The sequence below is a fragment of the Sceloporus occidentalis genome, unplaced genomic scaffold (assembly GCF_023333645.1).
Source record: "Sceloporus occidentalis isolate IW3139 unplaced genomic scaffold, rSceOcc1.0.p SCAF_1, whole genome shotgun sequence".
NCBI lineage: Eukaryota > Metazoa > Chordata > Lepidosauria > Squamata > Phrynosomatidae > Sceloporus > Sceloporus occidentalis.
In genome coordinates, this window is record NW_028316981.1 from 234,072,679 (window position 1) to 234,087,010 (window position 14,332).

General features: G+C 44.6%; 1 protein-coding gene across 4 annotated transcripts in view; it reads left to right on the plus strand.

The window, feature by feature from the left end:
- LOC149323619 (maestro heat-like repeat-containing protein family member 7) overlaps window positions 1-14,332 on the plus strand; it is a 29,374-nt gene extending 15,042 nt beyond the window's left edge. For 2 of the 4 annotated variants that reach the window (XM_089490158.1, XM_089490151.1), the window contains exons 2-13: window positions 2,301-2,554; window positions 2,748-2,857; window positions 3,876-4,013; window positions 4,229-4,308; window positions 5,624-5,723; window positions 6,154-6,249; window positions 6,623-6,724; window positions 6,858-6,993; window positions 7,127-7,218; window positions 8,122-8,216; window positions 8,593-9,172; window positions 13,815-14,332. In XM_089490158.1, coding sequence (XP_089346284.1) covers window positions 2,518-2,554; window positions 2,748-2,857; window positions 3,876-4,013; window positions 4,229-4,308; window positions 5,624-5,723; window positions 6,154-6,249; window positions 6,623-6,724; window positions 6,858-6,993; window positions 7,127-7,218; window positions 8,122-8,216; window positions 8,593-8,596 — 990 coding nt within the window. In that variant the 5' untranslated portion in view covers window positions 2,301-2,517 and the 3' untranslated portion in view covers window positions 8,597-9,172; window positions 13,815-14,332. Of the gene's footprint in view, window positions 1-2,300; window positions 2,555-2,747; window positions 2,858-3,875; window positions 4,014-4,228; window positions 4,309-5,623; window positions 5,724-6,153; window positions 6,250-6,622; window positions 6,725-6,857; window positions 7,101-7,126; window positions 7,219-8,121; window positions 8,217-8,592; window positions 9,173-13,814 lie in introns of all 4 variants that reach the window. The other 2 variants (XM_089490162.1, XM_089490167.1) reach the window with 2 other exon arrangements.

Genomic DNA, 14,332 nt, shown 5'->3' on the forward strand with positions numbered 1-14,332 from the left:
ATTTTAATTAGAGTTTAGCGATTTAGTTTGTTTTGTATCCTTTTAGACATATAGTTGTTTGTTTTATTTATTTATTAGTGTTCTGTTATTAGTGTTATTAGTGTTTATTATTATTACTTAGTAGTTACTTTTCTTTTCATAATCTCTAGAATATATTCTTTAGAGGGATGGTGGGGTGTAGATTAGAGAAAAAACAGGCAAGGAAAGTGGCAGTCGATCTCCTGAAAGATGTGAGTAGCCTTTCTTTCTGATCTCTAGTTGTGTCGCAATTTTCTTTCTTCTTTCGGCCCTTCTGACTGTCTCCTTTCAGCCATGACCCAGTTCCATTCTGTTGCCAAAAGGGACATATCCTCAGTTGGGCAGTAGGCCCTCCATATCCACAGATTCTTTATCCATGGATTCAAGCATTCACGGCTTATAAACATTCAAGAAAATATGTAAATTCCATAAAGCAAAGCTTGACTTTTGCCATTTCAGATAAGGGACTATGTCACTATATTTAAAGGGATATATCTATATTATATTTAAAGGTCCTGGAACCAAACCCCAGTGGATACCAAGAGTCCACTGTTCATCTCTTTCTCTTTTTTGACACTTCTTTGACTCAATAAGAAACTTTCGGTGTTTTCATTGATTAAAGCCAATATTATTTATGAAAGGCAATGAGAAATGAGTCAAGATTTTAAACCAACAAGGCCCTGATGGTTGCTGTGCCAAATATTGTGGGTGCAGGATTGGACCATGGTTAATTTGGGAGAAATCCTGGTCATAGCTGAGGGAGTTTTTCTCAAGCAATTCTCCTCTTCATCAGCTTGGTTTTCACTATTTTGGTTTAATGTCTCCAATCCTCTCCCCTGCCCCAGTGCTCAGCCACACAAATGAGAAGCAAATTCACTTGCTTGGGAACATTTTCTTGTTTCACCCAATAATTCCCTTGGGGAGAAGGGTCCCAAGTAGAAGTATAGAGATCCAAACTCCCAGTTTCTAGCAGGTTCTCCAGGTGAACAGTGTAAACTGCGTGGGCTAGGGTTTATAAATCGGACTCCTGTGGCCTAAAGTGGTAAGCTCAAATAAGGCAACTACTTCTGGGGTAGCAGAATGCTATGGAGAGGAGGATTACCTGCTTCTTAGCACCTATCTTTCAGGATTAGTTGTGGAACATTTCACGCGAAGGGATTGCTAACCACAGGGGCTCATTCCCACTGGCAGTATAACTCAATTTCTGATCGGCTTTGCTGCTTGTCAGCAATCGATTCCAAAAGGTCCCTTGTTCTCGGTACAAAACAGGATCTTTTCCTTACTCCAGTGTAATCGGGATTTTGGGGCACGATCGTCGTCCCCATTAGTTTGCGTCACTTCAAAAATAAATGTCAATCATCATGGCAGGAGGAGTGTGGACTTATTTTGCCATAATCTAGAGATTATGGGGCGAGGAGGAGACCCTGCCAGGCTTGGATTGGGTGATGAGTTTTAAAAGAGGAGGAAGGACTTAGGGAGCAGCTATCAAAGGGCAGAGGGAGATGCAGAAAAAAGAGTTGGCTTATTGTAGGGAAAAGCATCAAAATCCATTATTTATTTGTTATATTTATCTGTATCCCGCTTTTTTCCCTAGACTAGGACTCAGAGCGGCTTCACCGCATTAAAAACAGTACAATTAGAAACATTTTTAAAAGTACATTTAAAAGGAATTAAATTATTACGGCATTAAAACAGAAAGTTATTAAAAGAATAAAATATATTTTAAAAAGATAAAACTATATATAGAGAAAAAAATGTAGCAAATTTTTAAAAAGGTCCAATATCCCAGCTTGTCCTTATAGTAATTCCTTAAACGCCTCTATGAATGGGTAGATATTCACCTACCGGTGGAAGGCCATCGAGGAGATAGTGGGAACAGCCCCCATGAGTTTTAAAAGTGGAGGAAGGACTTAGGGAGCAGCTATCAAAGGGCAGAGGGCAGAGTCTAGGGGCAGCCAGCAAGAAATACAATGCTTTTCCCCACATACAACTATTTAATTCTTCCTATTGCATTCAGTATGATTTATGCCAAAGTACGTGTGAAGGGAATTGACTGCAGCCTACATTTCTTTTGGGATTTTTCATCAATCCATTAACTTTTTTTGGTTAGGGAGTCTGGGTCCAATGTTGACTAATCATTTCCCATAGGAAGGGTTCTAGCCCTCCAGTGCTATCCATCCAGGGCCATTCTGGATGTAGCCTAAGCTCAGTGGAGATAGAAAGAGCCCATCCGGAGCAGGAGGCCCCATTTCTCAACATCTGCTTCTCCTCCCTCCTTCTAGGTTGGGAAAGCTGCTGGGTGTCTTCCGTAGGAGAAGCAGAAAAGTTGGCCCAGCTCCAGTGGACATTCCCATCACTCCTAAAAAGACACCTAGGGCTGAAGGGAAGAGGTCCCCAGGCCATCGTTGGTGGTTCTGCCGGGGATGCCAGAAGCAACCTCTTACGGGCAAGCAGCCAGTCAGCCTTCATTATGCAGATCCCCAATACCTGTCTTGCAAGATGGAGGGGATCCTTGCAGAGAGAGCCAGCGCTTTGGGTGAGAAGATCCCCAGGGGTCTGGAGGATCTGTGGGGAGGAACCAAGGCTCTGTGTACCTGGGTAAAAGGGAGGGGGTGCCTGGAATTCCAGCTCCTAAATTCTGGAAGGCCCAAGGGAAAGTAGCAGCCACATCCCCTGCAAATGAAGGAGGCCAGGCTCACATGGTCCTTCTTTCTTTCTTATATCAACAGCGAGTGTACAGTCTTCCTGTCCACTTCCCACTCTTCAGTCGGAGACGAATCTGCCCATAAATGTAACAGCCATCTCAGAGATGTTCATCAAAATCAACAGCAGAAAAGAGGTACAACCTCCCTTTAGGGCAGTGGTTCCCAACCTGGGGGCTGGGACCCCTTTGGGGGTCGAATTACAATTTCCCAGGGGTCGTCAGGGACCCCCCCCTCAGAGCACCACTTCCCAAACAAAGGGCTCCCAAACTAGGCCCATTAAAGCAGCAGCCACCTCCAGGCCCTCCTCAGTTGCTTAGCAACTGCCCACAGAGTCCCCTTTCATGCCTCTCTCAGGAACATAGAGCTCTGCAAAAAGGAAGAGAGACAGCACAGCCAAAGAGTTTCAGTTTCACTTTGAACCACTACCCCTCTGCCCTTCTATGGTGGCAGGCTTTCTGGTCAGGTTTCCCCAGAGGAGCTTTGCCATTGCCATCCTCTGAGGCTGAGAGAGTGTAGCTCCTTGGGCTGAGAGAGTGTGGCTTCATGCCCAAGGCTCAAGGCATACCTATCCTGGGGCTTTCTGGACAGGTTTCTTTAGAGGGGGCTGGCCATTGCCAACCTCTGAGGCTGAGAGAGTGTGGCTTCATGCCCAAGGCTCAAGGCATACCTATCCTGGGGCTTTCAGGACAGGTTTCTTCAGAGGAGCTTTGCCTTTGCCATCCTCTGAGGCTTTTTTTGTGATTAATCACTATGCTTTACTTATGTTCAATGAAAATACGATTCATAACAGTAGCAAAATTAAAGTTATGAAATAGGAACAAAATAATTTTATGGTGGGGGTCACCACAACAGGAGAAACTGTATTAAAGGGTCGCAGCATTAGAAAGGTTGGGAACCACTGCTTTAGGGCTTCCCTGCCCAAAGCCTGACTTTCCACAACCCTTTCCAGGTCACTTCTTCATCACAGGACTCTGAGGGTTGAGATTCTGTACATCCTCCCACTGGGCCCAAGCATTCAGAAACCTAGTAGTCCCGAAACTCTGTGCTTAGGATGGGTCCCATTCCCAGTCACAATCTGGGGCAGGAGGACTTGGATGACCAGAGGTGAAGAAGGATCCTCCTCACTGACAGTCTGACTCTCTTGTCTTCCAGGACATCCTGGTGTGCTCTGACCAAGAGAAGCTGGACTTTCTCTGGGCTCTCTCTGCCAGTTGCATAGATGCCGTAGAGATGGAGCAGAAAGACCTGGGTCTCCGACCCCCAAAAATTGAGTTGATCAAGGCCATTGTGGTGAGTGACTGATTTCTGAAGGGGGTGGATGAGGAGCCCTGAATTTGGGCACTGGGGAGGAAGAAAGCTCCCATTTGGGGTGGGGAAACCTGGGAGGAATGTTTGGAGAAACCTCTTTTTCCATTGTGTCTATTGGGGGGGGGGGGGGTTTACAGTGTGGGAGCTAACAGGGCCTTTCCTCTCCTCTTTGATTTTAACCTTTCTTTTTCTTCCAGGTGGTGCTGGAGAACCTACCATTGACCTCCGTGCCTTCTCCTGTGCTGTCATGTGCCATGCTGGCACTCTACCTTCTCAGGTACCTAGTGGCATCACTAGGAATGGATTTATATTGTGTGGTATCTCATGGTGTCACCCTCCGCCACCCCATTGGCCTCATCCCATACAAAATCCTTAGTAATGTTTTTTGCATAATGTTACTCATAAATCGTAATTCCTGTATATCACTGATGTAATGGGAACAGATGAGTCATAAACAATTAAAATGACATTTTAAAATTACAACATCATATGTACAGCATGAATGGATTTGTATGCACATTGTTTCATGTTAAAGTGGAAATCTTGTAAGATACAATTTTTTAGAATAAAATTTTTAAAGAATATATATTTTTTAAAAAAATAATGTTCAATTTTAAAGTTTCAAATTATTTTTTTAAAAAAAATAAAACTTCCTCTTCTCACTGAGCTTTGCCCCACTCACATCATCATCACAGCATTTTAAAAGCGTTCAGGAGAATGCCACAGCCCGTTTCTGTCAAAAGGCTGATGTCTGGGGAGCATTAGTGCCACCACCCTCAAGGTGTCACCTGCTGTGCCCCCCCCCCACTCCCCTAGTGATGCCCTTTCATGTACCTAGACCACTCCGATGCCAATGGCATTTGCACTAGCTGAGCCTTCCTCAAGCCCACAGAGTGTTTGTGGAGAGGGAGGGAGCCCTGAGATTTCTAGTCGTGTTCTTTGAAACTTCCTTTGGCACAAACTTAGAAAGGGCTGAACCATCTTTTCTCTCTTAAGTAAATGTCTCCCCTTTCTGCCTCTTGGGGGCCTTTAAATGTGTAAGCATAGATGTTTCTGCAAGGTCAAGCTAGGGAGAAATTTTGTGCTGCCTCACAGACAAATTTAGATTGGTACCAAAAGTGACAGACACTAGCCATCAGATGAAATAGGTCAGAGTCAAAAAATATTTCAGACAAATCAAACAGTATTGTCTTCTTGGTGCCACAACACTTCTCGTTGTTCTGCTGATGACCTTTGATTCCTTCCCCCCACGCCAATTTCCAATTTAGATTATGCACATTTTTAAAAATCTCAGAATACATTGACGGTCCCAGCATGAAAAGTACTTCTCATTTAAAAAAAAAAAAAAAAAAAAAGGGGGGGGGGAACAACAGTGTGAAGAATCTACCAGAGATCTGGGAAAGAAGGCCAGGACCCTTTATTTACCATCCTCACAAATGCGGGTGATCATATTTCCTGGGAGACTGTCCAAAATTGACAGAGGTGTAGGAGAAAGATACTTTCAAATGCCTTCCTCTTGGAGTAGACGGAAGGACGCTCTCACCTCCCTCCCTCCATTCCCATTGATAGATTTCTCCTTTCTTCCCCAACAGCAACTTCGAGCCTTCACTCGATCGGGACATGGAATCACATGTTCTATGCCTGATTTTATACCAGGTCTTCACCATGGAGAGCTCAGCTGACCGCAGAGAGGTACATTTGAATAAAACCCACCTGGGTTCAGTTTCTGTCCCCCCAGCTGCCTGAGAGATGGCCCTTCTTCAGGAGCCAAGAGCCCAGGACACACAGGTACCCCAGGGCAGTCAGGAGAAGGTTGTTTGTGGAGGTATTTTGCTTCAGAAGCAAACCTTCCCTTTGTGTCCCAAGAACTGTTTCCTGTTGGGGTGGAGATCTTAGCCCCACAATTTAGCTTCTTTATCAGCTTGTGTTTTCTCCGGAAGTAGGACTCTGGGCTAAGTCACTGGGTTCCATGTTAGGGAGGTCACCCAACTGAAGCTACAGTACTGTTGACGTAGCTATTTCTTATTGATTTCATGAGTCTCCTCTAGATGATACTCACAAGATGATTTAGGCTTCTTTGCCTCTTCCCATTCCCATGCTTCCCTTTCTTTTTGCCTTTCAGGACTTCTACATCTCCTCATGCTCAACACTTGAACTTCTGCTGAAGGGTTTTCTCATGGAGGATAGAACTGTAGACCATCTGCTCTTCCTGCTGAAGGTCAGTGTTCCCAAGAAATCAGCCATTCAACCTGCTCTTCAAATTCTGAAGGAGACTCCCACAGGAAAGGTTGTTATGGCTCATTCTCTCAAGCCCACTTGGGACTAGATGAGAAAAGCCCAATGCAACCAACTCCTGATGAGAAGGTGACTCCTATGGGCAGATTAAAACTGTCACCTCCAAGTAGGAGAACCCCTTGTGGAAGAAACAGGGTGACTCCATTATCTCTTAAACACCATAAAAAGTAGTGGATTTTGTTTTATGTCAAGGCAGGTATCTGTAGGAAGATTTGGTTGAGGAATGGAAGCTTCTTCTAGTTAGTTAGATAAACTTCTTCTAGTTAGTTAGATAAACTTTCTGCTTCTTTCCACAGCATATTAATTTTTGGCTGGAAGGAAGCAGGGAAGAAAAGCCCCGGGCCCTAACATGTGCTTCAGCCCTGATTGACCATGCCACTGATATCCTAGGCCCTAAAGTGAGTACCACAACATGCCAGTCTGGCTCAGAGATCCTACCTCTCAGGGATCCTTACCTGAGAGGAATGAAGGCCAGGGCAGTTTGACAGAGAGCTACAGGGGAGAGAACGTTCTTGATTTCTTTCCTTCCAGGCAGCAGAACAATTCTCTGAATGGGGTCAGATGGTGTGTCAGTACATCATCCATATCAGTTCCAGCAACCCGGTAGTGATTGAGGCAGCGAGGGATGTTCTTTCATCCATGTACAAGTTCCTCTGGCTCCAGAAAGGTGAGTAAGCTGGAAAGGAGGACACAAGCACCCTCCTCACTGCAAGAAACATCAAGAACGTGGGCCATTCTGATGGAAAGACCCAAGATGCCAAGCAATTAGAAAAAGTGAGTTTATCCTTTCTTCCTTTCAGGGCTTTCTCTAGCATATATCCTAGACTTTTGGTGCCTGGAACACTATGACACAGAAATGCTCGGCTATGTGGATACCTGTCTGGCAGTAGATGTAAGCACACACCCCTTCCTTTCAAGTTCTCAGCTTCCTTTTAAGTGCACACTAAGGACCTGAGCACCCAGGGAGCAAAATCAAGTGCCCCTCAATGATGTGAAATGTTTTTCCTGGTACAGTAAAAGTCTATTTGATCAAATGGAGCCTAAGGAGGGTGGACATAGTCAGGTGTCTCTTGGAGTCCTGCTTTTCACCTGAAGGGGAGAGAGAAGGGAGGGGGAAGGGGGACAGGGAAATGGAGAGCTCATTTCTCTTTTGGTGGAGGTGTGCCTAGGGCTGGAAGGATGGCAAGCACCTGAGAGCTCCCTCCTTTCTGCCCCAGATGGGGAGGGTTTAGGAAGAAGGAGAGGTACATATTTGCAGCCCCGCTCCTTGGAATGTCTCCCCATTCCATGAAAGAAGTGAAGGGCTGACAGATGGAGCCAGGAGCTGTGAGAAACTGAGGCTTTTAGTGGTAGTCTCTGTTCCCCAGCAAGGGTAGCACCTCAGGATCGGGGTAATTAAAATCTCATCTTGCACAGAGAAACTGCTAGAATAGGATTGTTAATATGGATCAACAGTTTTTCCATATTTGGATGCTCCTTGGAGGCATAGTTAGGGCAGTGATGGTGAGTGTGATGCCACTCATACTGAAGCCCTTCACACCCATCAGGACATTGGAGGCAGATCTGAAGAACTGTCCACAGTGTGTGTGTGTGGGGGGGGGGCAAGGATAAAGGGAGTAACAGGGAACGGGGAATGAACCAATCACCATTTCTTTAAAGTCTCAGCCAACCTCCCTCCAGAAACCTCTGAAAGTTCACCGAGGGATAGATCCAATTGGAATCCCCCCCTCCGGCCCGGGAAATGCAAAAAAATCAAATTGGGGAATCTGATGGGCAGCATTTTCTTTCTTTCTAGCCAGAGGTTGTCCAGAAGAATATCTTAGATGCTGTGCACCAACTGAAGAAAAAAAAAGATACCCAGAGCAGTTCATGTCCTTTTACACACCCAAGGTAACAGCTCTTCCAAAATATCTGAACTGCTAGAAATTTGCTCCAAAGCATCTAGAATTCAGAAGGGTGGAATTGCTGGCCCTCTTTAATAGGTTGGTCCAAGGGGTGTGTCAGTCAGGCATTATCTGGATTTGGCTCTCTTGTTCCTTGGCCAAAATGGAAATGCTGGTATTGTGAGGCATTCTGTGGCTCAGAGATGCTCAATGGGAAGAAGGGTCAGGTAGGATGGTCTTTGCATCCTGAAATTCTTGGAGAAAGAAGTAAGAAGAGGAAAGATCCTGTCTGTCACCTGGATGGATAGGTGAGTGTTTTTTGAAGTACAGCCTCTCCACCTCCGTTTTACAAACATTCCTTTCTTCTTTTCTTTTTTCTATAGATGATGTGATACTTGAGGACCTTGAGAACTAAGTCAACCATACAGTACATGTTCCATCTCAGTGAAAGGTCACTATGGCTGTGCCTGAGAAGTTTGGTGCAGACCCAGGTGACAACCTTTATTGCAAACTGTAAGCTGTATATACAAGAGAAAGCAGAGGACTTTCTGAAGGAGTCCACCTAGTGGCCTCCATGATTAGTTTGCTGTCTGGCATGGCTGCTAAAAGGACTACTCTGTTACTTTGTCAGAACAGCCCTGTGCTAAATAGATTGGAGAATTTCCTACAGAAGTTGAAAACAGTGCAAATGGAAACCACCAGCGGGCAGATTAATCATCTGCAGCAAGGGAAAAGGACTGTATGAGTCTACAGCACAGCTTTCCATCTCCTGTCTCAGGAGCTGGCTTATAGTGACCTTGCTGTTGAGGATCAGTACAAAGCAGGGCTGGTTCTTGTGATCTTGGGAGAGCTAGCTCACAGTCCTCCTTGTGCTACTCTGGAGTTGCTTATTGAGCAGACCCTTCGCATTGACGGATGCCTGATTCCTGCAGACAGGCCCAGAAGATGATTCCCATTACCCAGGTAGGAAGGGAGGCAGGGGTGGAGGGGAGACGGAAGGAGTGGGGGAATGGGGCAGCGTGGTGAGCCAACACGGCATAATGGTTTGTGGATTGGACTATGACTCTGGAGACCTGAGTATGGCGGGTTACAGACCACCATTTCGGATGTCCTCAGGACGTCCCAGTTTGAAAAAGGGGCGTCTCTTCTCCTCCGGCAGGTCGTCCCATAGTTTGGGAGCAGCAGTAGAGAAGGCCCTCTGGGAAACTGATGTTAACCTAGATTTTTTTGGATGTAGTAGATTTCTTCCAGAGGATCTTAGTGTCAGACAATAGGGAAGAAGGCGTTCCCTCAAGTACTCTGGGCCCAAGCCATGTAGGGTTTTAAAGGTGATCACCAGCACCATGTACTTTGCCCGGAAACTAATAGGCAGCCAGTGCAGGAACTTCAAGACCGGTGTTATATGATCATTCCTAGAAGCTCCCGTGATCAATCTGGCTGCCATATTTTGTACCAACTGAAGTTTCCGAACTTGGCACAAGGGTAGCCCCAAGTAGAGCGCATTACAGAAGTCCAATCGAGAGGTTACCAGTGCATGTACTACTGTTTCCAGGTCCCTCGGCTCCAGGAAGGGGCGCAGTTGGCATATCAGATGGAGCTGATAGCAGGCGCTCTTGACTGTCACATTCACCTGAGCTGTCAGTTGGAGCGACAAGTCAAGGAGCACCCCCAAACTGTGAACAGAATCCTTCAGGGGAAGTGTGACCCCATTCAGAACTGGCTGACACAACTCCATTCCTGGATTCGGGGTTCCTATAGTGAGTACCTCCGTCTTACCTGGATTCAGCTTGAGTCGGTTTTCCCTCATCCAGTCCATTACCGCCCCAAGACAGGCATTCAGAGGAGAGATGCCATCCTTAGTCACTGCTTCAGTCCAAGACATAGAGAAATATATTTGGGTGTCATCAGCGTACTGATAACACCCCGCCCCATGTCTCCGGATGATCTCACCCAGCGGCTTCATGCAAATGTTAAACAGCATTGGGGACAGAATCGCGCCTTGAGGGACACCCGATTTAAGCTCCCTCTTGGCCAAACAACTGTCCCCAAATGACACCATCTGGAACCTCCCCGAGAGGTAGGACCAGAACCACTGCAATGCAGTGCCTCCGATACCCAACTCCCTCAGGCGTTCCAGAAGGATACCGTGGTCAATGGTATTGAAGGCTGCTGAGAGGTCCAAGAGCACCAGCAGAGTCACACTTCCCCTGTTGATGCCCAGTCAGAGATCATCGACTAAGGCGACCGTGGCAGTCTCAACTCCGTATCCTGTCCTGAATCTGGTTTGAATGGATCCAGAAAATCAGTTTCCTCCAAGACTGCTTGTAGTTGATTGGTGACTGCTCTCTCGATCACCTTGCTCAAAAATGGTAGTAGTGAAACTGGTCTGTAGTTATTTCTATCCAGGGGGTCTAGGGAGGGCTTTTTTAAGAGTTGTCTAACTATTGCCTCCTTGAGACAGGGAGGCAGGGAGCCTTCCCTGAGGGATGCATTAATTATGTTTTTCAGCATCACCATGATTTTTTCTCCCCCCTGGATAGCCAGCCAGGTTGGGCAAGGGTCAAGAGGGCAAGTCGTCTTTTTCAAACCACTAAGAAACTTGTCCACATCCTCAGTACTTACCGACTCAAATTGATCCAGTCTAACAGTAATGGTGGAGGCACTGGATGCCTCTCTAGTTGGCATCCAAATCAGCTCTTATCCAAGAGATTTTATCTGCAAAATGATCATTAAAAGCATCACAGCAGGCTTCAGAAGAATCTAATAAAGGGTTCTGGGTAGGAGGTAGTTAGGTTAGGTTCCTGTTGCCCCTTACAAAGATTATGGAGTATGCAGATATGTGTGTGTTTAATGCAGGAGTTTTGTAGAATGGGCATTGAGGAAATTGCTTTTGAATACCTTGCTGTGGATGCAGGTTTAGCTTGTTTCTTCTGGTGTATTATGATTTGTCACCATGTATAACCCTTGCCATACAGTTTCTAGTCCAAGTGATGAAATGCCCATTCGTTTTTCACCTTGCTTCTCTGTCTTGTCTTGATCTGTGGCTTGTGTTGAGAAATACCTCTGGCATATGTGGATGGAAGGAAAGAACTCTGGAAATACACCAGATGATGTTGAACTTGGAAGACACCAAATAATAATGTTGGCAAATTCCCTTCCAGAATTGCTGAGTATTTCGGCTGGAGGATTAAGCTGCAGGAATGATGTGATGAATGAAATTTGGGCTGTAAATACAAAACCTGATTCTATGGGGAACTGGCTGTGTTTTTGTTGGGTACCTGTTCACCTTGAGAAAGCAGGAAATACATTAGTTGATTTAGTTGCAAAAGAAGAAGTAGCAGCTTTGCAGTACTCTGTTATGGATCCTTCTTTGCCTTTATGCCTGGAGAGAAATGTAAAATTTAGGAGGGAAATTGTTAAGCAATGGCAACACAAGAGCAGATTGGGTACCCTTCTCCTGTCTTGAGGCATTCATATTTTTATCAAGCAAAGTCAAGCGTGCCAGGTTTGGCTTTTCAGGTTACAAATGAGACAATGCACACAGCATGAGGGCTGCAACTGCACTGCAAAAACAAGATCACACTTCTTTGTCCATGTATCTACCTGTGTGTGTCCGTTCCTCTGAGCTATTCAAGCTGGAGGATTAGGCTGTCTCACAAAACTACATTTTGCAGAATTCCATAGCACTGAGCCAGGGCAGTTAAAGTGGTGTCAGCCTGGATGATTTGTGCAGACTGGATGCAGCCATAGTGATCTTTCTGGCATTGGACGGGTACATTCAGACCTGAATAAAGCATGACACCCAGTCATTAACAGCCTGCTCAGGTCCTGCAAACTCAGGACTGCAGCTTCCTTGACTGGGTCTATTTACCAGTCATGCAGTCTTCCTCTTTTCCTATTGTGGATGAAGATGATGGTCATTATAATTACATAGTATAATAGTAATAATAATTCATTCATAATATGTACATTATTATATAATGTGTTAGTAATAATGATGTAGTATAATAGTTATTAAAAACGATCATGGTAATCCTTTATGTTCTTCCCAGCAACTGCTTCAAAGTAAATTAGGATTGCTTTCCTAAACAATGCAGAGCTTTTCTTCTGGGTTGTTTCAATGTTTTGTGCAGTCAGCTCTGTTGGAAAGGAGACACTTGCAAATATTCCTTACAGACATATACCCTGTTAGTCAGGCATGATTGAAATGTTGATCATGTTCTGTTTTCTTCTTTATATTGTATTCCTTCCTAATTTATGAATCTGATTTTGGAAAAGTTCCCAGGGAAAAGTATCTTTGACAAAGGTTCCAAAGTTTTGTTCCACTGGGCATAAAATGTTCAAACCCCATCATGGCTCATCTTAACCATAGTGCATGATGCCTGCTATTGTGTTAGAAGGTGGTTGTTAAACTGCCCAATATATATACAATAGACACTTGTTATACTCTGGGGTTTGGTTCCAAGATCCCCTGTGGATAAAAAAAATCTGTGTATGCTCAAGTCTCATTCAATATAATGGTGTCCCTTATAAAAATGGAAAATCAAGGTTTGATGTTTGAAATTTATACTTTTTTTGAACATTTTCAAACTGTGTATGCTTGAATCCGTGTATAAAAAAATCTGTGTATAAGAAGGGCCGATTGTGTGTGTGTGTATGCACACACATATACATATGGCAAGATTTTTCAGAGAGGCTTTCCAATTGCAAACCTCTAAGGCTGAGAGATTGTGATTTGCCCAAGGTTGGTTTTTATACTTGAGTGGAGAATTGAACCCTGATCCCCAGAGTTGCATTCCAACACTGAAACCACTACACATGGCTCTCACATACACATACACACTCCCTCACTCTTACAGAAATTCTTGTACCTGTTACTTTTGTTTTTTGGTCTTGATGTTCATTGTGCTCTGTTTTTGTCCATCCATGACTCATCTATGACTATAACAAAGTCAATTGGATGGATTGCTTTCCTATACACATTAGGAAGTGGCTGAACTGTAATACCCAGCATTCTATGCCATGAGGCACACTCGCTAAGGCTGATGGGAATGGCAGTCCAGCCACATCCATTGAGGTCCAAGCAGCTCATCTTTGTTTTAATGGATTCAGCAGGAGATTCCAGAGAGATGTCCTTCCTGCTGAACTATTCTTTATTTCTCCAACTAGGTTGTGGAGTTGTGATTACAGATCTGACAATATGAACTAAAGTTGACAGAGCTTGTCCCACAAGAAATGTGTTAGTCTTTTAGGTACCACAGGTCTGTCTGTTGTTTTCCTCTAGTGTGATAAACACACATGGGGTCAGGGTGGTGGGACCAGTAGGCCACGTGAAGCTGGTTGTGATTGTGGTGTGCCATCAAGTCATTCCCAACTTGATCCTATCATGCGGTTTTCTTGGCAAGATTTGTTCAGAGGAGATGTGTCACCATTACATTCCCTAAGGCTGAGAGAGTGTGGTTTTCCTAAGGTCACCCAGGGTTTCATGGCCAAGCAAGGAATCAAACTGTGATCTCCAGAGTCCAACACTCAAACCACTACACCATGCTGGCTATTGCAATGTGAATAGCCTTGTGAAATGCTTACCATGTTTTTCTCTTGACAGGGATATGGAGCAGATTATCCCACATTCCAGAAAAACTGACCTGGAACACAAATTCAATAGGAGAGGATTGGAGAGGCTGTACACATCCAAACACTCTTAGGAGAAAACCTATGGAGAGCACAAGTGCCTCTTGGAGTTCAGTTGTGACCAGTATCAGGAGCTGCAGCACTACACAAAGGAGATTGTCAGTTTCTTTACTGCCTCAGGTATGGATGAAGTAAGGGATATGGAGGCTCAAGGCTTCCATTTTGGTTTTTAAGAGACTTCCACTTTTGATGCCACACACAGACTGTATAGCTTATATAGCTATAAAATGTCATTAATAAAAGTATAAATATAAGAGTTATTTTAAAAGTGACTAAACAGTTTATAAGGTTAAAACATTAAACATAAAAAGCATACATGTGGCTTTTGTCTCTCCAAGGATACTGTCCAGCTTCTCTGGCTGGAATGCTAATTTGGTACACAGATTGGTTTTTCAGTTTTTAATTAATCCATGGCTTTTATTCATAAATGAT